The sequence below is a fragment of the Natrix helvetica genome (genome assembly GCF_964273705.1).
Source record: "Natrix helvetica genome assembly, chromosome: 1".
Classification (NCBI taxonomy): domain Eukaryota; kingdom Metazoa; phylum Chordata; class Lepidosauria; order Squamata; family Natricidae; genus Natrix; species Natrix helvetica.
In genome coordinates, this window is record NC_138548.1 from 151649006 (window position 1) to 151672454 (window position 23449).

General features: G+C 39.0%; 1 protein-coding gene across 28 annotated transcripts in view; it reads right to left on the reverse strand.

Moving 5' to 3' along the window:
* The window catches only part of NEB (nebulin), a 222684-nt gene that overhangs the window by 93496 nt on the left and 105739 nt on the right, over window positions 1–23449 (reverse strand). For all 28 annotated transcript variants that reach the window (XM_081969965.1, XM_081969961.1, XM_081969959.1 and 25 more), the window contains exons 92-114: window positions 23231–23434; window positions 21540–21644; window positions 20647–20754; window positions 20036–20347; window positions 19116–19319; window positions 18923–19027; window positions 17665–17772; window positions 16761–17072; window positions 15686–15889; window positions 15463–15567; window positions 15085–15192; window positions 14105–14416; window positions 13183–13386; window positions 12959–13063; window positions 11930–12037; window positions 11155–11466; window positions 10017–10220; window positions 9785–9889; window positions 9176–9283; window positions 8289–8600; window positions 7293–7496; window positions 7023–7127; window positions 1212–1316 (exon numbers count right to left, since the gene is read on the reverse strand). In XM_081969965.1, coding sequence (XP_081826091.1) covers window positions 1212–1316; window positions 7023–7127; window positions 7293–7496; window positions 8289–8600; window positions 9176–9283; window positions 9785–9889; window positions 10017–10220; window positions 11155–11466; window positions 11930–12037; window positions 12959–13063; window positions 13183–13386; window positions 14105–14416; window positions 15085–15192; window positions 15463–15567; window positions 15686–15889; window positions 16761–17072; window positions 17665–17772; window positions 18923–19027; window positions 19116–19319; window positions 20036–20347; window positions 20647–20754; window positions 21540–21644; window positions 23231–23434 — 4059 coding nt within the window. The remainder of the gene's footprint in view (window positions 1–1211; window positions 1317–7022; window positions 7128–7292; window positions 7497–8288; window positions 8601–9175; window positions 9284–9784; window positions 9890–10016; window positions 10221–11154; window positions 11467–11929; window positions 12038–12958; window positions 13064–13182; window positions 13387–14104; window positions 14417–15084; window positions 15193–15462; window positions 15568–15685; window positions 15890–16760; window positions 17073–17664; window positions 17773–18922; window positions 19028–19115; window positions 19320–20035; window positions 20348–20646; window positions 20755–21539; window positions 21645–23230; window positions 23435–23449) is intronic.

Consider the following 23449-nt stretch of genomic DNA (forward strand, 5'->3'; position numbering starts at 1 on the left):
GATACCAACCATGCTACAACATATAATGTTGCCGAGTTCTGTGCAGCAGCACTCAAAATTCATTGGATAATGATCTGTGATTGGGTCTAAACTTTATAAACTAGATTTAATGACTAACTTACCATATTATATTGCTTTGGAACTTAGTACTTTTATACTCCCATATACCAATGTAATGTTCTTACCCCTTCTTTTAGATGTTTGCTTTTTGTATATGTATTAATTTATATTTTAGATCTTCTAGTTTTTAATAATTTTGTTCTCTCGGGTGCTGGGGAACTAATGGCTATGGAGCCTCCTTCTGTTATAGTTGGTTTATAGTTGCTGTTTGTTTCTAACCAAAGTGCATTTCTAACCACTACAATCTTTTATTCTAAGTCTAGGAACCTTTAGAGTAAAACCTATTTAATAGCAGCATGGTAAAACTTCTGGCCAACATTGTATCAAGGAAGTTCCAGGTAGTAGGCTAGACTGAAATGTCAAAAGGCATCAGGGAAGACAGTACTGGCGAATGGGTTCTATAATATTATGTAGAATTGGTTGATTCGTCAATTGATTGATTGATTAAGCCAGGGGTGGGTTCCGGCAGAGACTATTGCTGGTTCGCTCAGGGACGCTGCACGCGCATGCAGAGTACAGCTAAAATTGCTCTGCGCATGCGCATAATCAAAAAAACAGATGGCAGCGCTGTAGGAGAGAACCAGTTCGGGGGTGTGGCGGGCCTGGTTCACTGCCGGTTCCAGCAACCCAGGCCACCAAGTTACTACCAGTTCAGCTGAACCCACCACTGGACTAAACATATATGCCACCAAGCAATTTATAGTTGGTTTTCTTTCTATTTTGTGCAAATGCTGATAGCAATTTAGGTCACCCTGTAGTCACCCAAAATGAAGATGAACTTATAAAGTTTTAAGTATCTTTCAGGCATATTGAGTGGTAGAACTTTTATCAGAATAAACATATTGTGGATTACAATGCTAATCTAAATATCCAGTAAATATATATAACTTCATGTGCCAGAACTGTTGCTTGCAGAGTTTATTCACAATAGTTGAATTATGCTTGCAATCTCTTACTTTGCAGCGAACTGAGATATAAAAATATTTGATTTCTTTTATATATATATAATGCCACCTATTTACCCTGGTGAAGGTCTAGAGTTCACACACACACACACACACAAGATAAGAACATGTAGTTAATATACTTACATCACTGGCAATTTGTCTTGAGGCTTTGGCTGTTCTGATTGGAATTGCGTCTGACCTGTAATCAATGTATTTCTTTACATCGTCCCAAGCATCCCTATAGAGTTTCTGCAAAAAAAACAAATACAAAAAAAAAAAAAAAACAATTCACAACAATATTTTGAATATTCTTTTGCCACATCTGCTTGTTTCTTTTTTCTTTTTTAGTTTTTAATTTCTTCAGTTATGGTTAATGAATGAAAGTTTCATGTATTTTTTTTTTGAATCACTTTTCCATTAATTACGGAATACAAGCAGTCCTTGAGTTACGACCACAATGGAGCCCAAACTTCATGTTGCTGAGTGAAACATTTGTTAAGTGAGTTTGCTCCATTTTAGGTCTTTTCTCACCACAGTTGATAAGTGAATCTTTGCATTTGTTAAATTAGTAACACTGTTGTTAACTGAATCTGGCTTTGCTTGTCAGAAGGTCGCAAAAGGGGATCACGGGAGCCTGGGACAATGCAACCATCATAATAATAATAATAATAAATAATAAATTTGGATTTATTAGCCGCTCCCTTTCCAAGTAGGACTCGGGGCGGCGTACAATGGAGCATATAACATAAAATACATAACAACACCAAACGTACATACATACACAACACATATACATATACACGGAGGAGGAAACAAATTACAACAATAGACAGTTAAAAATCTACTTTAAAATACCCCAATTGTAAAAACCCAATAAAATTAATATTTAAGAACAATTTAAAAAACAGTTTGGAGGAATGGGAAAATTACGATTGCGATTGAGCCAGGCCGGATAATTGAAAGAGGTGGGTCTTCAGCTGTACACGGAAGGAGCGGAGATCGGAAGTAATCCTGATGTCACGGGGGAGGTCATTCCATAGGGCTGGGCCCATCACAGAGAAGGCTCTGCTCCTGGGTGTCGCCCCCCGACACTGTTTGGCGGACGGCACCCGGAGAAGTCCCTCTCTGTGTGAGCGAATTGGTCGTAGGGATGTGTGGGGCAGGATGCGATCCTGCATATAACTAGGCCCTGTGCCATGGAGCGCTTTAAAGATCATAATCAAAACCTTGAAACGCACTCGGTAGACCACAGGCAGCCAGTGCAGCTCGCGCAGGAGAGGTGTTACAGGGGAGTATCTGGTCCTCCCCATAATCACCCGCGCGGCCGCGTTCTGGACCAACTGTAGTCTCCGAGTGCATCTCAAGGGAAGCCCCATGTAGAGAGCATTGCAGTAATCCAGGCGAGACGTCACTAGCGCATGGGTGACTGTGCGTAGGGCATCCCGGTCCAATAAGGGGCGCAATTGGCGCATCAGGCGAACCTGATGGAACGCCCCCCTTGCCACGGCTGTTACATGGTTATCCATGGACAGCCGGGTATCCAGGAGGACGCCCAAATTGCGCACCTGTTCCATGGGGGCTAGTTGGACGCCCCCGATGGCCAGAGATGGAAGCACCTGGTTGAACCGGGAGGCCGGAAGCCACAGCCACTCCGTCTTGGAAGGGTTGAGTTTTAGTCGGTTGCCATCCATCCAGACCCGTACGGCCTCCAGGCACCGGGACATCATTTCGACGGCCTCATTGGGGTGGTTCGGAGTGGAAATGTATAGCTGAGTATCATCAGCATACAGATGATATCCCACTCCAAAACCACGGATGATCTCGCCCAGCGGTTTCATATATGTGTTGAACAGGAGGGGCGAGAGCACCGATCCCTGTGGCACTCCACATGTGAGTGGCCTCCGGGTCGAACTCTGCTCCCCTGTCAACACACGTTGCGTCCGACCAGAGAGGTAGGAGCCAAACCACCGTAAAACGGTGCCTCTGACTCCCAGCCCCTCTAGCCGGTGCAACAGGATACCATGGTCGATGGTATCGAACGCCGCCGAGAGATCTAATAGGACCAGGATAGAGGAACAACCCCTATCTCTGGCCCTCCAGAGATCATCGACCAATGCGACCAAGGCCGTCTCCGTGCTGTGCCCGGGTCGGAAGCCGGACTGGCGCGGGTCTAGATAATCATTTTCCTCCAGGTGACGTGGGAACTGCTGTGCTACCACACTCTCTACAACCTTCGCTAAAAAAGGAAGGTTGGAGACTGGACGATAATTGACTAGGTCCGTTGGGTCCAGGGAAGGCTTCTTGAGCAGGGGCCTCACCACCGCCTCTTTCAAGGCGGCCGGTAGAGACCCCTCACCCAACGAGGCGTTCACCAGGCCCAGGAGCCAGTCGCGCGTAACCTCCCAGGATGCCAGTACAAGCCAGGAGGGACACGGGTCCAATAAACATGTGGTGGGTCGCAGACGTCCACGCAACCTGTCCAAATCCTCGATGGCAACCGAGTCAAACTCCTCCCAAAGCGGTCCCTCAAGACTCGCAACGGGCGTCTCTACTGAACCACTGAAAGGGGTCCATCCCATCCGGATTTGAGCGACTTTGTCCTGTAGATAATTCCCAAACTCCTCTGCTCTACCCTGTAGAGGGGCTTCCCGTGGTCTCTCAAACAAGAGGGAACGGGTCACCCGAAACAGGGCGGCAGGGCGGTTATCTGCAGACGCAATAAGAGCGGCGCAATGTTGACGTTTGGCCGCTCTTAGTGCCACAAGGTACGTCTTCAAATAAGCTCGTGCCTGTGCTCGGTCAAATTCGGAACGGGAGGATCTCCAACGACTCTCTAGGCGTCTCTTGTGGCGTTTCATCACCCTTAGCTCCTCGGTAAACCAAGGTGCCAGGGTGGTTCTTCGCCGCAGGAGAGGCCGCAAAGGCGCCACCCGGTCTAGGGCCCCGGTAGCCGCACTATTCCATGCGACTACCAGGTCCTCTACTCGGGGGCGGGTCAGGTCCACAGGAGGTGGCCCAAGTTCCGTCTGGAACCTATCCGGTTCCATCAGGCGCTTGGGGCGGAACCATCTAATACCTTCCAGTTCCGCCTCCTCGCGGCGGGGGGTAGCACCAGGGAAGTCCAGCCGGAGAAGTGAGTGATCCGACCATGACAGGGGAATAGTGTCTAGATCCCCTATTCCCAGATCACTCGTCCACTGGCCAGAGACAAAAACAAGGTCCAGGGTGTGGCCTCCCTCATGAGTAGGGCCCTGAATTAACTGGGTCAGGTCCATGGCTGTCATGGAAGCCATGAACTCCCGAACCCCCTCAGACGCTTCTCCCATCGACGGCAGATTAAAATCCCCCATCACTAAAAGTTTGGGGGTCTCAACCGCCACCGATGAGATCAGCTCAAGGAGTTCGGGCAGGGCCGCTGAAGTATAGCGAGGAGCCAGGTATACTATCAGCAGGCCCAACTGCCTCCCTGGGCCCCATCTCACGACGAGGGACTCACACCCGGATGTCTGCGGCACAGTGAACTCTCTCGGCTCTAAGTCTTCCCGGATAATCACTGCTACCCCACCGCCCCTTCCCTGGGCCCGAGGCTGGTGAAATGCTCGATAACCTGGAGGGCACATTTCCACAAGGGGTAGACCTCCCTCGTGGCCCAACCAGGTCTCGGTTATTCCGGCGAGGTCCGGGTCCCCCTCCAAAATTAGATCGTGGATGAGGGGGGCCTTATTGACAACGGACCTCGCATTGCATAACAGCAGTCTCAGGCCTTGGGTCTGTAGATCCTGACCACCTAGTATGCAGGGGTTGGTACAAACGACCGGGAATGACCAAAAACCCCGGTCTCCCAACCGACTACGTGCTCTTAAACTGTCCTCGCACCTGCCCCTCCCTACGACCGTTGGTATTAAAGTGCCCTGCACAGGAATGCTATCTTCCTTCTCCTCCCCCACTCCGCTCCCTCCTCCTTCGACCACACCTAGATGCCTGGCTCTACCATCCCTCCTGACCTGTTCCCCCCCCTCCTCCCACCCCCCAACCCCAGGATCCCTACAAATTCTTAAAAAATATTTTACTAAAAAACCCCTTAATTTGCGCTTCCTCCACCTCTCAGGGTTAATAAACCCATCCTCAAGGTGGGCCCTCGAAAGGGCTGAAGGCCAGACCTGCGAGAAAGGGGATTCCCGCAGCCGCAGTAATTCCGGCTTCGTGTACATAGAAATGGAATCATGGGGTACAGTTAGTTGGTAACTGGTGCTGAAGAAATAGATGTAAAATCATTTGTTTGTCGAGAAGGTTTTCCTGACCCAAGATGAAAAGGGTGAGTTAATGGGCTAGTCGCCTCCCCGGGTTTCATTCAGGAGAGTTTCAAGATGGTGTAGGAACCGGCAAAGCAGATGTTAAAACGATGTTAAAAAGCAGATATTTAAAAGATGTTTAAAAAGATGTTAAAAGCAAACGCCAAGGTCACAATCAGAATAGTATCAAGGATTCAAACCTAGGTTCTAGGTTTGCCATTTAATTGTGTCTGCTCTGCTCTGAGAAACTTTAACCGGCTCACCCCTCCTATAGCTGCTTCGTTCAGATCTTCCTCCGTCTCCCTTCTCGCCTCTCACACAACGAGGCAGTCCTCCAGGTTTCTGGCCAACGCCCCGGCTAGCACGCCCACACGCCAACACGCCAGCACGCCAACAGACCGACATACTTGCAATCTTTCTCATCATCTTCCTGTCTCTCCAGCCTCTCCGCGCTTCTCCCTCACGCCTCCCACACTCCGTTCTCTGTTTGGTGCCAGATGATCCGTTCCATGCTCCACGTCTGGCGCTCTCACCAGCCAGACGGGCAACCACAGCCAAACGAGACCCACTTCGTATCTCCGTTCTTCTCCGTTCCTCCGTTCCTCCGTTCCTCTCTAGCCGCCTGACACTCAGCTCAGCTCCACACTCCACACTCCACACTCCACACTCAGCTCCGCGCTCCACGCTCCACGCTCAGCTCCGCGCTCCACGCTCCCCATCTGGTGCTCTCACTAGCCAGATGGGAAGCCACAGCCACAGCCAGCAAACCATTCCATAACTCCTTCTCCACTCCATTCCGTTCTCCTTCTCCACTCCATTCCATTCTCCATTCCATTCTCCGCCTAAGCGCTGGCGCGTTCGGCGTCCTCGGCGTCCTCGGCGTCCTTCGGTGTTTCAGCTTCTCGCTAGCCAGCTGACCGCCCCAAACGCCCTGCCCGGCCCCTCCTGGCCAGGGCAGAATCGGGGGGGGGTCGTCGACAAAGCACGACCCTCAGAGTAGCATTAGGGTTCGGCAGCACCTCTCCCAGATGGAAAACCCCTCCGCAATTTTGCGGAGCTCACACGGCAGCCGCCATCTGCCTCGGAAGCTCCTCCTCCAATCCAATAAATATGAACCAGTTGCCAAGCATTTTGATCATGTGACCATGGGGCTGAAGTGATTGTCAGTGTGAAAAATGGTCATGAGTCACTTTTTTCAGGGCCGTTGTAACTTTGAACATTCACTAAATGAACTGTTGTAAGTCGAGGACTATCTGTATAAAAGATCAGCCTCCAGGTTAGGCCATGTATTCTGGTATAATATAGAATATATATGATTATATATGGCATTGTATCCAAACAAAGTTTGGGTCAAAGCATTGAAAATATTGCACAAGGCAACCAACAGTTTGCAAAGTATAAAAAACAGCACTATTGTCATAATGAATTGATCTGGAATAATATTTCACAGCTGGCCAGTAAAGGAAAAAAAAATGTTACTAAGAGGTCCAGATATAATTATTCAACTGGTATTCCTCACATTTTGTCTCAAGTGTCCATTTTGTTTCAAAAAACTATGAAGCCTTCGAAAGTAGAAAACTAAGGTGTTATAAGGTGAGAAAAAGCAATGTATAAAGCAGTTTTAATCTAAAGATCTTAGCAAGTATGGTAGAAATATACTTACATTGCTTATGTTGATGGAATTGGCCTTGGAAAGCATTATTTCAGGTGTGTCAGGCATCACATGGATCATAACTTTATCTTTATCCCAAACTTCTCGGTATTTAGGCTATACAAAATAAAGAAGTGGTTACTTATTGATTTGGTGTTATTCTTATCTAATCACATTTTAACTTTTAAAGGGAGAAAACTAATTTCATATCAAATATCAAAAAAAATTAATAGGACTTATTGTCCTGAACGTTTGTTAAGCTACTGAAAAGAATTAACATACAATACTGATTTGCGCCGCGTTGGTTTTAGCAAGGAGAACGTCCGGTGTGTCAACAATGTTGGTGAACTTCAGACGGTCAGCAGGAGTGCGGTATACATTGTCACTGAGGATTTCTTGGGCAAATTTAACTCTGTTCACTATTGGAGATCCACTTGGTATCCATCCAATCCCACGGAGCCATTCTAGATCTGACTTATACACAGCCTATGAGATCAGAAAGTGGGAGGGGGGGAGGTAGTTAATTTTTTTATGAAATAAACACTTATGTGATGACAACTAATGGGACATCAATTCTGACCAATTTATAATTAATTCTTTTAGTAATTAGTGTTCCTTACTTTCTTTGTTCTAAGGCAAAAGGTTGATAAATTGGACAAATGAAGTTAGAAATAGTCATACATCCTCTGACATTAACGGCACTTTCCATATGTATTAATTACCTGGATTAAGTGAATAAAAAGCATTCCAAAGCTTGGCATAATATCCAAAATAGGCTACGTAAGTCTTTCTATATCTCTGAACAAACATATAAACTCCAGTGAATTACAATTAAATGAATTGAGAAAGCAGGTTTAAAAACGATACTCAACTGCATCCACTAGGTAATTGGTAAATTTGCTATATGTGACATTTTAGAAAATTCTTATCTAAATAATAAGTCACTTTAAAATATTTTCACCATCACCAGTATGGTTTTCCCATAGGGCCTGCCAAGATTAACTTTGTTCAGTGAATACGTCAATGGAGGAACAATATTTCTGGTCATACTTTTTGGCAGATGTAATCATGGGAAACAAAAGTAGAATTAAGATAGTCCTCAAAAACATTTCTTCCAAATTGCATTCTTCAGATATGAGGATTCGAATTCTCAATACATTCCCACTGACAGGGATATTGAATTGCAATACATCTGTTCTATAGCTGTGTACTTCATAGCTTTTGTTGTGTTCCTGACCATGGTGCATCAATGTACTTGTAAGCCATTGGTGTACTTACATCGCTCTGAAGTTCATATGCTTTCTTTGCTTGGATCACATCGTTCTGATCTGGCAGACAAGACCACTGGTGCAGATAACGATGGTAATCAATGTCGCTGGCTAAAGCCTGCCCTTGTTTGGCTGCCTGGATAGCCACCATTTCGTAGGGGATGGTGATCTTGGCTTTTGAACTGTGGTATGCTTGTTTATAGAGACGGTCATTTTGCATCTTCATTACCCGAGCAGCCCATGAAAGCTTAGGATCCTCTTTGACTGATGGGGTTCCAATGTAATGACCTTTCTGTTTCTCGTAAGTTTGTTTGTATTTATACTGAGGAAAAAAGCAAAGTAAAGAGCTATTAAAGGATAAGAATTGTTCCAGTTAGTGTGAAAATTAGTATTTTAATGACTGGAGGACTTTGAATGAAGGAACAGGTAGAATTCATAATTCTAAAGTTTACAATAAATGGTTTAGAATAAACCATTCAATAGTATATTTTATAATTAATGTATCAAAGTAATGTAGTTTATTAAACCATTCTAAAACTATGTTTAAAAACAGTAACTTTGTTACTGTTTGAAAAATGGCAATAGAAAATAACATTCATTGAATCCAACATCATTAGGGTATAAAAAAAACTCCTTTTATTGAAATATCTCAATGGTTGCTTTTTTGGCAATTCAGAATAAAACACGCATTAAACTACTTGATTTTAATACAATTTTAAATCTCAAATTTCTAAGCACATAAATGTAAAAGAGTGGAGATAAGTGCAAAAATGGCATATCCTTGAACAATAGCAACTTGTATATTGTTGGATCAATGTGTTTCATTGATACTCTGCCATCTGTGCGATATGAAAAGTTAAGAGTTGTTTTAGAGGCAACATTAAACAGAGCTCATACCTCACTGGCAATTTCTCTGGAAGATTTTGCATGCTTGAATGAAAGAGCATCCACTTTAAAGTCATAACCTTTTGCTTTGGCATCATCCCAGGCTCCTGTATAATGTTTCTGCAATTAGAATACATGTATACTTTTCAATATAATCAGAAAATGCAGGATGACAATAAAACTATAGACAGTTCTCAATTAAACATACAGTCTTATGGGCCTATATTAGATATAGGTACCACTATGATTAACTTACTTTGCTCCCAGGGACAACTGAGGTGTGGCATTACTGAAGAGTAAAGTGTGAAAAATATAAATTTTCAGAATGAGCAGTGGGACAAGCATTGCATAAATACAATGGAAATGGTGAAATTCATGCTAGGCAATCATATTTGGAGCTTGTTTGTCCAAAATAATTAGCTTATTTATGGCTGTTATAGTAGTATGTCCACTGTACAATGTTTTGAATTTATATCGATTTAGCCACAAAATTTGGGATGCATACTTAACAAAAGAAAATAAACAGCAACTAACAGGAGGGTATAACTAAGACAATGTAATAAACAAAGGAATAGTAATATGCTTAACAAAAGAATGCATACAGTTAGTTAATTATCTTACATTGCTAACATTCACAGCATTCATCTTGGAGAGCAGCATTGAAGGGGTATCAAGAGGAATATTAATCTGTGCCTTCTCTTTATCCCACGCTTCACGATACAGGTTCTAAGGAAGGAAGGAAGGAAGGAAGGAAAGACAAGTGTCAATTGCTTTGTGAAAATCCTTTTAATTTTTTAAAGGCCAATGTATTTCAGCCACATTTTACAGTAGTAGTGACTACATTTCAATTTACCTCACTGATCTGTTGTGCATTGACCTTAGCCAGGACAACCGGGGGTGGGTCAGGTATACTGGTAAATTTCAGAGCGTCTGGGCGTAGTTTGTACAACCTCTCATTAATGAGATCTTGAGCCCTTTTCACTCTGACCACATCCACAGAGCCTTCCGGCATCCATCCAATCCCACGGAGCCATTCCAGATCAGATTTATACAAATTCTATGAGACAATGGGTCAAAATAATAATAATAAAATGATTAAGTTTACATTTTTAGCAAATATTTTTATCTGGTAAGTAGATTAGTAGAATATCAGAAAATTCTGATTAATATTGTTGAATTATTTTTAAATGGATTAATCCTCCTTGTGAAACAACAAAAATGCAAGATAGTCAAGTTAGATATTGGAACAAAGATACCAAAAAATGCAAATGTGCTAAACTGTTGATTAAGTAGGTAGCAAACCAGTAATGGTATTTTATTTTCTTCACTACCGGTTTGGTAGTGGGAGCGCGCATGCACAGAAGTTCCTTGATGACGTCTGGGTGGGTGGGCGAAGCCTCGCGCCGCTGCCACTACTGGTTCGTCCAAACCAGAATGAACCGGCAGCATACTACCTCTGTAGGAAACGTATTCAGTCATGGCATGATACACTAGTGATTCTGAATAACTCTCCCTGAATCAACTAATATGAATTCATAAAACTCCTTAAATTCAAGAGTTCGGTGCAACATAAGCAAGGAAATTTTAAAAATATATTAGACTCTGCCCAATTGATTTGTCCTTAAATTTCTTCTATGATCACTTTAAAAATGAAACCACATTTAAAATTCTTATCTCTGTGATAAACATTTTAAAATATTTCATCCATCACAGCATGGTGTTCTAATACGACATGCAATGGCTAGCTGCACTCAAAAAAGACTTCAGTGAAGCAACAATGTAATCAAGGATATAAAAGTAGAATTAAGGTAATTTTCAAGAGCACATTCTAAAACTTACATTCTTCAGACATGGGGATTAATGTGGCAGTCGGGATAATGGAAGCTGAAGTGCAAAGCACCTGTTCTATAGCTACCAACTTCAAGGTCACTTTTGTTGTGTTACTGACCATGGTGCAGCTACATAATCTTGTAAACCACTGGTATACTTACATCGCTCTGAAGTCCATAGGCTTTCTTTGCTTGGATCACATCATTCTGATCTGGCAGACAAGACCACTGGTGCAGATAATGATGGTAATCAATGTCGCTGGCTAAAGCCTGCCCTTGTTTGGCTGCCTGGATAGCCACCATTTCGTAGGGGATGGTGATCTTGTCTTTTGAACTGTGATACGCTTGTTTATAGAGACGGTCATTTTGCATCTTCATTACCCGAGCAGCCCATGAAAGCTTAGGATCCTCCTTGACTGATGGGGTTCCAATGTAATGACCTTTCTGTTTCTCGTAAGTTTGTTTGTATTTATACTGAAGAGGAAAGCAAAGTAAAGAGCCATGATTAGGGTTATGCAACAACATATTATATAGTTTATTAAACCATTATAAAACAATATTTTAAAAATGTGATTTTCCTTTTAAAGCATGGCTTAAAATGACATATTTAATAAATGCAAAGTGGTTTGTGAATAAAAGATTCCCTTTCAAAACAAACAGAATATAAATTAAATATTTCATAGTTATCTGACTGGCAGTTCCAAGTAAAAAAATTGCTTTCATTTGTTTTAAGATATTATTTCTGCAGCAACCAATAAGAAAAATAATGGTGTAAGAACATCAAAACTCTACATAGGGTACCTTGTATGTGGTTGAATCAATATAAAGTTTATATTGATAAATATAATAAATAAATTCCACATTTATGCCAGATGCTGATGTGAAAATATTCAGGGATATCAGCAGATACTGTATATGTAAACAATCGGCCTCATACCTCACTGGCAATTTCTCTGGAAGATTTTGCATGCTTGAATGAAAGAGCATCAACTTTAAAGTCATAGCCTTTTGCTTTGGCTTCATCCCAGGCTCCAGTATAATGTTTCTGCAATTAAAACATATAAACAATGTTCAAGGCTGGAAGAAAATAAACTACAGATATCCCTCAATTAAACATGAAGTCCTATGCTCAGAAATAAACCTCATTATTTCTATTTGACTGTCCTTCAGAAGACATCTGTAGACAAATGCACTGCAATATGTGAAAAATTTGAATTTTCAGAATAAATAATGGGATGGACACTGCATAAATTCAGTATACATTTGCATGCATATTTATGCATGCACACATGATTAAATAACTTATAACAATTTTACTTGTTTAATATCACTATTATGAATTTATATTAATAGACCAAATAGAGCTTATTATGAATTGCCAATGATGTAAGTATGCAAGAAAGGGAATCGTAACACTTGAAGTAACAAAACTCTATTCCAAAATGCCATGTTTTTTGCTACACTCAGGACATCTTGTTCTTTTTAATAGCCTTCTCAACCAAAGTTACAAAACAAAAACATCTCCCTTGTGCCATTTCAAAATTCTCTCAATGGCTTCTGAAACCATTGATCATTGTATCCTCCCAGGATGACAGACAGGTTTGGGAGAAGAAAGTTGCTATGGGTTTCATTTTTCCATGGCTTATTTCAGACGGGAAATGTCATGCACTAGACCTCTGCTCTTCTGTTTTTTCCCCACACTTCTAATTAATGTCTACATCAGACTGCTGGATGATTTTACCCAGGGGTGAAATAAACTTACATTTGCTACCGTTTCGCAAATGTGAGTGTGCAAATGAATGCGTGCTGTAGGTATTTTACATTTTTAATGAGAGATCCTCAACCAACGTTCTGCCATTCTTGTTTTATTATTAATATCTACATTGTATTTTGACTGTGCAGAGTTTCATCTGACAGATGACTAGCTGTTTAAATTTGATTATAAACTAACATAAAATTGTCTTACATGGCTAACATTCACAGCATTCATCTTGGAGAGCAGTATTTCAGGAGTATCGAGAGGAATATTAATCTGTGCCTTCTCTTTATCCCATGCTTCACGATACAGGTTCTAAGAAAGGAAGGAAGCAACAATAATTGTCAATTGTTTTGTGTAAATACTTCTAATTTTTTAAAGGCCACTATATTTCAGCCACATTACACAGAGGTAGTAACTAGATATCAGTTTACCTCACTGATCTGTTGAGCATTGACCTTAGCCAGGACAACCGGGGGTGGGTCAGGTATACTGGTAAATTTCAGAGCATCTGGGCGTAGTTTGTATAACCTCTCATTCACAAGATCTTGTGCCCTTTTCACTCTGACCACATCCACAGAGCCTTCCGGCATCCATCCAATCCCACGAAGCCATTCCAGATCCGATTTATACAAATTCTATGAGACAATGGATCATAAAAGAAAAATAAACTCATTGAGCTCATATTTTTAGCAAATATTTCATGTGGTAAATAGAATTGATAGAATATTAGAAAATCCTGACTAATGTGGTTTAGTTATTTTTAAATGGATTAATCGCCTTATAAAACAAAACAATCAAAATAGATAATGGAACAAAACTACCAAAAATTCAAACGGAAAGTACACCAAACATTCTAGACAACTCTTTCTGAATCAATTGCAGTACAATCATACAATACCCTAAATTCAAAATAAGTTAATTTAGTGCAATTTATGCCAGCAAATATAAAAAAGTTTCTTAGAATGTGCTGATTGGTTGTCAAATGCTTTTTAGGGTTATCTACATTTTGGAAAGTCAAAGCTCTTTGAAAATTCTTATCTCTGTGATCAACATTTAAAAATATTCCCACCATCACAGCATGGTGTTCAAATATGACTTGCAAATGCTAACTACGCTCAACGAAGATTTCAGTGAAGGAACAATGTAATCAAGGAAATAAAAGTAAAATTAAGATAATTTCCAAGAGCACCTTCTAAATCTTACATTCTTCAGATATGGGGATTAATGTGGCAGGGAGAAAGTTAATGGAAGCTGAAGTGCAAAGCATCGGTTCTACACCTACGCACTTCAGGGTCTTTTTTGTTGTGTTCCTGACCATGGTGCAGCTATGTAATCTTGTAATGGTGTACTTACATCGCTCTGAAGTCCATAGGCTTTCTTTGCTTGGATCACATCATTCTGATCCGGCAGACAAGACCACTGGTGCAGATAATGATGGTAATCAATGTCGCTGGCTAAAGCCTGCCCTTGTTTGGCTGCCTGGATAGCGACCATTTCGTAGGGGATGGTGATCTTGTCTTTTGAACTGTGGTATGCTTGTTTATAGAGACGGTCATTTTGCATCTTCATTACCCGAGCAGCCCATGAAAGCTTAGGATCCTCCTTGACTGATGGGGTTCCAATGTAATGACCTTTCTGTCTCTCGTAAGTTTGTTTGTATTTATACTGAAGAGAAAAGCAAAGTAAAGAGCTATTAAAGGATAAGAATTGTTTCAGTTAGTGTGAAAATTAGTATTTTAATGACTGGAGGACTTTGAGTGAAGGAACAGATAGAATTCATAATTCTAAACCATTCATTAGTATAATGCAGTTTGTAAAAATTAGTATTTTAACAACAGGAGGACCTTCAATGAAGGAACAGGTAGATTTCATTATTAAGTTGTTCCCATTCAGTAGATGTTGAATGCATGTATCTTTAGGACTGTTGTTTTGTAGGCTAGGCATTGTGTAATAAACCATTATAAAACAATATTTAAAATATTGATTTCCTCTTTGAAAATGTTAGTTTAAAGTGGCGTATTTAGTAAATAAGGAATGCTTTTTGAATAAAATATTCCCTTTCAAACCAAACATTATATAAATTAAATGTTTCATAGTTATCTGACTGGCAGTTCCAAGTAAAAATCATTTTCATTTATATTAAACACATGTCTACAGCAATCAATATGAAAAATAATTATGTAAAAACATCAAAACTCTGCTGGGATGTGCCTTGTATGATATGAAGTTTACGTAGAAATTTAAGTTTTGAAAAAGTTGCACCCTTTGTTAGGTGGGTGATATGAAAATATTCAGTGGCATCAGCAGTTATATTTAAACAATAGGCCTCATACCTCACTGGCAATTTCTCTGGAAGATTTCGCATGCTTAAATGAAAGAGCGTCAACTTTAAAGTCATAGCCTTTTGCTTTGGCTTCATCCCAGGCTCCAGTATAATGTTTCTGCAATTAAAACACATAAACAATGTTCAAGGCTGGAAGAAAATAAACTACAGATACTTCTTGATTAAGCACGAAGTCCTATGCACATTTATTCAGAAATAAATCTCATTATGGATTCATGTTGTAGGCGTTTTGCATTTTTAAATGAGAGAGCCTCAACCTAAGTTTTGCCATTCGTGTTTTACTGTTAATGTCTATATTTTATTTTGATTGCTCAGAGTTTGATCTGATAGACGAACAGCCGTACATTAACAAATAAAATTATCTTACATGGCTAACATTCACAGCATTCATCTTGGAGAGCAGTATTTCAGGGGTATCGACAGGAATATTAATCTGTGCCTTCTCATTATCCCATGCTTCACGATACAGGTGCTAAGAATAGGAAGAAGGAAAAACATTTTTCAATTGCCATTTCAATATTCCTTTAATTTTCAATGGCCACTGTATCTCAGCCACATTACTCAGAGGTAGTAACTAGATTTCAGTTTACCTCACTGATCTGTTGAGCATTGACCTTAGCCAGGACAACTGGAGGTGGATCAGCTATACTGGTAAATTTTAGTGCATCTGGGCGTAGTTTATATAACCTGTCATTCACGAGATCTTGAGCCTTTTTCACTCTGACCACATCCACAGAGCCTTCCGGCATCCATCCAATCCCACGAAGCCATTCCAGATCAGCTTTATACAAATTCTATGAGACAATGGGTCACAAAAGATGAATAAGATTATTAAACTCATTTTTTTTAACAAATACTCTTACGCAATAAATAGATCGGTTATATAGTATATCATTTAAAGGATGTCAGAAAGTCCTGACTAAAGTTGTTCAATTAATTTTAAATGGTTAAATTTATGAAACAATAAAAATGAAATAAAATCAAACTAGATAAAGGAACAAAGGTACCAGAAAATTCAAATCTGTTAATCATCTTGATTAAGAAGACAGAAATGTTATTAAGGCATAGAATGTATGGCAATCAATTTGGAGAACTCTTATTCTATTGAAGTGCACTCCTACAATGCCCTAAATGAAAACAGATCAAAACTTAAGCAAGTTTTTAAAAGATATTAGACTTTGCCCAATTGTTTGTTCAAAAGTTTTTGATATGTATGTATATTTGGAGCAGCCAAAGCAGATCTGTATATTTTGGGAATTCTCAACAACTTTTTTATATCGTGGCAACCAAAACTGGATGCAATATTACAGGTGTGGTCTTTGGCATTATTCAAGGCATTATGAAGCAGGACTAACACTGCACTTGATCTTGATTCTATCCCTCTGTTAATGCAATCTAGCACTGTGTTAGCTTTTTTTGTTGTTGCAGCACATTGCTGCACATATTTAAGTGATTGTCCACTAGGACTCCACGATCCTTATCACAATTACTACTATTGAGTCAATTCTATACCTGTTCACTTTGCCTAAGTGTAAAACCCTACTTTTCTTAGCATTGAACTTCATTTTCTTAGTTAGGGACCAGTGTTCAAGTCTGCCAAGATCATTCTGAATCTTGACTCTATACATCTGTGGTGTTGGCTATTCCTGCCAGAAGTATACTTACGTCACTCTGAAGTTCATACGCTTTCTTTGCTTGGATCACATCATTCTGATCCGGCAGACAAGACCACTGGTGCAGATAACGATGGTAATCAATGTCACTGGCTATAGCCTGCCCTTGTTTGGCTGCCTGGATAGCCACCATTTCGTAGGGGATTGTGATCTTGTCTTTTGAACTGTGATACGCTTGTTTATAGAGACGGTCATTTTGCATCTTCATTACCCGAGCAGCCCATGAAAGTTTAGGATCCTCCTTGACTGATGGGGTTCCAATGTAATGACCTTTCTGTTTCTCGTAAGTTTGTTTGTATTTATACTGAAGAGGAAAGCAAAGCAAAGAACAATTGAAATGATTAGGATGATGCCAGACAGTGTGAAAATTGGTGTTTTAATGATTCAGAGACTACGCATGAATGAACAAGTCGATTTCATCATTAATAAGTAACCATTCAATAATATTTGAACACATTAGAATTTAGGAATGTTGTTTTGTAAGTGAACATCAACCATATATAATAAGTTTAACAACTGATTGTAAAGCAATATACTAAAAGTGATTTCTCCTTTTTAAAATGGCAGGAGAAAGAAATGTTGAATTCAAAACTTTAGAACATAAAATATGCCTTTTACTTAAATATCTCACCTGTTATCTCTTTGGCAGTTAATAAAATAAATAAAAATAAAAATTTAAAAGCTTGAATATAAGCTGATATTAAAATCTCAAATTTTAAAAATCTCAAATATAAAAAAATGGAGAATATATGCAGAAATATAATAACCTTGAACAATAGCAACTGGTTGAATCTATGTGTTTCAGATGAAGATATCTAATAGCACGCTCTGCCATCTGTTTGATATGAAATAATACAGTAATTTTAGAAGCAACATTTAAATAACAGAGTTCATACCTCACTGGCAATTTCTCTGGAAGATTTTGCATGCTTGAATGAAAGAGCATCCACTTTAAAGTCATAACCTTTTGCTTTGGCTTCATCCCAGGCTCCAGTATAATGTTTCTGCAATTGAAATATAAGCACAAATTTCAATATAGTCAAAAAAATTCTGAATGAATTACACGAGATTACAGATATTCCTCAAAAGAACATTCCTACGCATATCTAGTCAGAAATAAGCCAGTGGACAAAAGATGGTGGAAATCCATGCCTTCTTAGAATGCAATTAATTAATTTCTGAACCACATGAACTTTTTCAGCAACCAGCAAAGTTAAAACAACTAATTCCAATGTAGCATGCTATTGCCAAACTGATTATACCACTGGTTGTGCCAATTTATTTTTTATCTTCCTAAGAAATTTCTCCCCTTTCAATTATATTTCAAAAAATAATAATTTACTGTTCAATTACAGATGTTCCCAAGTCATTTAAACTCAGTGTAAAAATAACAAAACTATTAATTCATTGATTCGATGGTCAATTTGTAATTGACCATCGCTGGCCTGAATTACAGATGTAAAATGTCATTGTTTTTGTTGTTTCAGCAAATAAGACAATAATTTTCCTTCTTCCTTTCTTGATTCCTAATAGATAAGATTAGTGTATTTCAAGGAATATTCAAGAGATGCAAAGGAGATCCAATTTAACCTTAGCTGCTATAAATACTCTCTGTGATTTCTCTCTAATCCTCTATATGAAATCCTCTCTTTATCCTCTCGTAGTATATGGATCTTTTTTCTTCAATCATTTGTTTCCTGTTTTGCTATCTTTATTTTATTCCTATGATGTTCTTTTATTCTTTATAATTATGCACATGTTTGAGCATATGCAAGTATGTGTATATATCTATATTCTGTTGTTATTGCAGTGATTTGTATCTTATTTAAAACTATTTTTAAATCATCACACTACATGACCCATTTGCATTTTATTTAAAACCATTTTTTTCAAATCATACTACATGATCTGTCAAAAAAAATTATAATAGGACAATTTAATAATTCTATATATATGCTTCTTTGGTTCCTGAGATTGAAATATCAGTTTAATTGTTGTTCTTAAAATAAAATACAGAATAGACCTGCAACTTATAACTCAAATACCTTTATGTTTTTAAGAGCAATTAACATGTAGGACAATATATCTAGGACAATGTAATAAAAGAACATTGACATTCTTAACAAAATTTATACAATTAGTTAATTATCTTACATGGCTAACATTCACAGCATTCATCTTGGAGAGCAGTATTTCAGGGGTATCAAGAGGAATATTAATCTGTGTCTTCTCATTATCCCACGCTTCACGATACAGGTTCTAAGAAAGGGAAGAAGGAAAGACTGAGTAAAAATCAACCATTATCATTCCACATATAACACAGAGGTAGTGACTACATTCAGTTTACCTCACTGATCTGTTGAGCATTGATCTTAGCCAGGATGACTGGAGGTGGGTCAGGTATACAGGTAAATTTCAATGCATCTGGGCGTTGTTTGTACAACCTGTCATTCACAAGATCTTGAGCCTTTTTCACTCTGACCACATCCACAGAGCCTTCTGGCATCCATCCAATCCCACGCAGCCATTCCAGATCTGACTTGTAAAGATTCTACAAAGAAACGCATCACTCTATTAAGATACTACTTCCACTTACTAAAAACACCACTGAGGCTTCTCTACTCAAAGTTAATGTATAATTACTCTTATCTCAACACAGAGCAATTCAGCTGACATACTGTAAATGTGGTGTCACCTACATATTTATTTAGTTATACAATTGTCCATTTTATCTATCGTAAAATAACATGGGTGGGTTATGAACAATAATAAAACATAAAAGGCATAAAAGGTTTCCTCATACTAGCTTGTGAGAATACTTGAAAAATAAATTTCTCTTGATCCTCTTTCTAAGCCACATAGTTTTTACAAGAGTCAGTTACAGAAAATTGTACTTTTTATAAAGTAACTCTGCTTACAATAATCCTACTCAGTGCAAAGCAGCACAGATGTATCACAGGTTTACCTATTTTTTATACCAAAATATGATTAAAATTTAAAACAAATGGTCAATATACAGGAATAAAGAAAAAAAAATATAATTCTATGCAAATGATTCTCTATATATGGATAGCCAACTCTGTTCTATTTAACATTCAATCAGAAATGGGATTTTATTTTATTTTTTGATGATGATGATGGCTGCAGAATGCATGCAGGACTTGGGTTACTATAGATGCAACCATAATAATTCACCAAATGCATTAGGAGACAAAATAAGCTAAGACGCCAAAACTATAATGCAAGATGCAGTAACTTTCTACTCACATCACTCTGTAGGTCATAGGCTTTCTTGGCTTGAATGACATCATTCTGGTCAGGCAAACATATCCATTCATGGAGATAGCGGCGATAATCAATGTCACTAACCAACTTCTGACATTTCTTGGCCAACAAGATGGACAGCATGTCCACTGGACTATTGAACTTGGTTTTAGACTTCTCAAAATATTTCTTGTACTCCCTTTCACTCTGCAGTTTAGCTACATGCATTGCCAACACTAGTTTGGGATCATCGTGGATATCCCGGCATCCAATGTGGTGTCCCACTTGCTTACGGTAGCCTTCTTTGTACTTGTACTAACAATGAAACATAAACAAAACATCAATTTTATAAATTATACATAATCTATTACTAAAATTATATTTCAACACTTCAACACTATACATTGCATTGTGCCCTCTTTTTATATAGTTATGATCCACCAACAGCCAATACCTGATGAATGAACTATAAGCAATGACAGGTATGGTTTGATTGTCAGGGTCCTATATGATCCCTTCGGACATATTTATTAAAACATATGAACAAAATATTAACTATTCATTTTACAGAAGATGAAACAACTGTGGAAATGCCAAAGATTAGCAGACAATACCTCACTAGCAATATTCCTAGAAGACTTGGCATGCTGGATTTCAATAGCATCCAATCTTAAGTCATGGCCTTTCTTTTTCATCTCCTCCAATCCAAGTTGATAATGTTTCTGTGAAAGGAAATAAATAATGCATATTCAATTTCAAGGCATGTCATATTTATAAAAATATGTAACATTTGTTTATATATTTATCACGGGTGTCAAACTCGATTGCCTAACATGATGCATTGTGACGTATCCAGAGGTGAGTTCCTACTGGTTCGCACTGGTTTGGTGGAACCAGTAGTGGGAATGGCGACTAGGTCACCGAATAGGTAGGAACAGCATGCTCGTCATGCCCCTGGACCGGTTCCCTGGTTGCCCCTACATCTTTTTTGATCTTTTAAAATGTTCCGCGCATGCGCAGATCTATTTAGAAGCAACTGTGTATGTGCATGAAGTACATGTCAGGCGTGTGCGTGAGCCAAGGGAGTGCATGCGTGCAAAATCATGCATGTACCGAACTGGCAGTAATGCCAGCAGAAACCGACCTCTGGACGTATTGTGACTTTTTTGCCTTTGCAGAAGGTGGGTTGTGGCCTGCATGTGATTAATACGGCCCACGGGCCCCCAGTTTGACAGGCCTGTATTATATCATATTACATGATATCATAGTATATTAAGATTTTGGGCTACAAACAATGGTAAATATATGGGATTGTTATGATAAAGGAAAGCTTTTCATGTTACCCTTAAAATTGTTACAAAGGTACTCTCACATTATCAAATTTGTACTTATATAATTGTAACTTTGAAGAGTGTCATAAGCTATCAAAGAAGATTTATCCTCAGAAGAGGAAGAAGCATAAGGAGAGATCATGGAAACATTAATCTTTAATTCTTTAATTTCTTACTTTACTGTAGTTCACAGCATTTGCTTTGGACAGAACAATCTCAGGAATGTCAATTGGAAGCGTGTACTGTATTTTTTCTTTATCCCAAACTTCACGATATAAAGCCTGAAGGGAGAAAAACATTTATCATAGGTTAATGATGACATATCCTACTATTGTGGGATATATTTCATTTACGAAAATATCCGCATTTGAAGTTGGACACATTGACGTTCAAATTGTTTTACAATTAGGGTTACATTCAACTATTTGGCTTCCAGACCAAAATAAGCTCTGCAAAAGAATTGATATTTCATGGGAAGGTAGAATGGAAAGCAATGGGTGCAATTACCGCAAGTGTGAGAGACCGTGACAATGCTACACTGGCAGTGAGCAACCAATTTGGCTTTATCTTACCTGCAATAAATTTTCCTATCTAGCTAAACAATATCTATGAAATATTTGCAGAGTTCTGTCTGAGAAAACAGTAAACAGTATTTTAAACAGAAAACAGTATTACAAGCTTAGCTGTGTGATATATTTATTGCCAAGTCTTGGTCAAGGAAGCCTGCTCTATTAGCAATTGAATGGAATTTAGTTAGACTTAAAATCTCCAAATCTGAAACAAAAGATAAATCCCTTGTAAATCCATTATTTAAAACCAAAGGAAAAGACATCATACAGGTAATGCTCAATTTGTGACCAGTCTCTTAGCGACTATACAAAGTTCTGACAGACCTACTTGGGGGTTAGCTTTGACTTGGATTCAAGGTTCTGATGGTTGCCCACCATCAGAACCTCTGGCACTTTTCAGGCCACATTTGTGGTTATTTGCAGTATCCTGTAGTCATGTGACTACAGGATACTGCAAATATCCTGTAGTCAGGATTTTGTGACTACATTTTGTGATGGTAAACTGGCCTTTACTTCCAATTTTTCTTTTGTAAAACCAACCCCATAGAGAATTACTGGTTCACTTAACAAGTGTGTTAAAATGATTTTTATGACCGTCACAATTTACAATTATAATGGTCCCATTATAGTCATAACTCAAGCACTACTACTATATGTATCTTTGCTCCTATTCCCATTGTCTAAGAATTTAGCCTTCGCTTAGATTGAAATTGACCCAGTTTCTTCAATATAAGAAGTTCTAAAGAAATACACAATATTTCTATAGGCAGTATGGAAGATGGCTTGTGGGTATGTGGGAAAATCAGTACAGTGATTTTGATTTTAAAAACCCTTAATGTTTGCTTTTTCACACATATTTTTCTACCATACTGAAATGAAAATGCATGGAAAATATAAGTCTTATAGTTTTATAAATAAAAAAAGGAACTCTCCAAAACCTAAAATAAAATGTATAAAGTTTCCCTTCCTTTGCAATCCTTAATCTTCCAAAAATATTTTCCATTTAATGTTTAAAGGAATTTACAATTACATCTAAAGCTGGAGCAAGTTGGTAGTTAAGTGTTCGGATTTTTCCCCCCCAAAATAAAACGTTTTCTGTTTTTAATGACAATATTTTTCAGGGGATACATTAATCCTTCTACATCCATCTAGCAAGTATCAATCAATAAAATTGCAGCTTTTGCACTTTTTTCGAGTGCTCACTGACATCATACAAATGCATCTCACTTCAGTGAATGCTGATTTTAAATAGAAACATGTGGCCCCCCAGTAACTGGTGCATGACAAATACTGCTCACCCCACTCTGCATCAAAGCATTGGCCTTAGCCAGGACAACTTCCGGGGAATCAACAATAGCTGTGAATTTCAGAGAATCTGGCCTCTGCCGGTACAGTCTTTCACACATCAGATCCTGGGCATTCTTCACTCGTTTGACTTCCACAGAGCCTTCTGGTAGCCAGCCAATTCCACGCAGCCATTCCAAGTCTGCCTTATACACATTCTGTAAAAAAAAAAA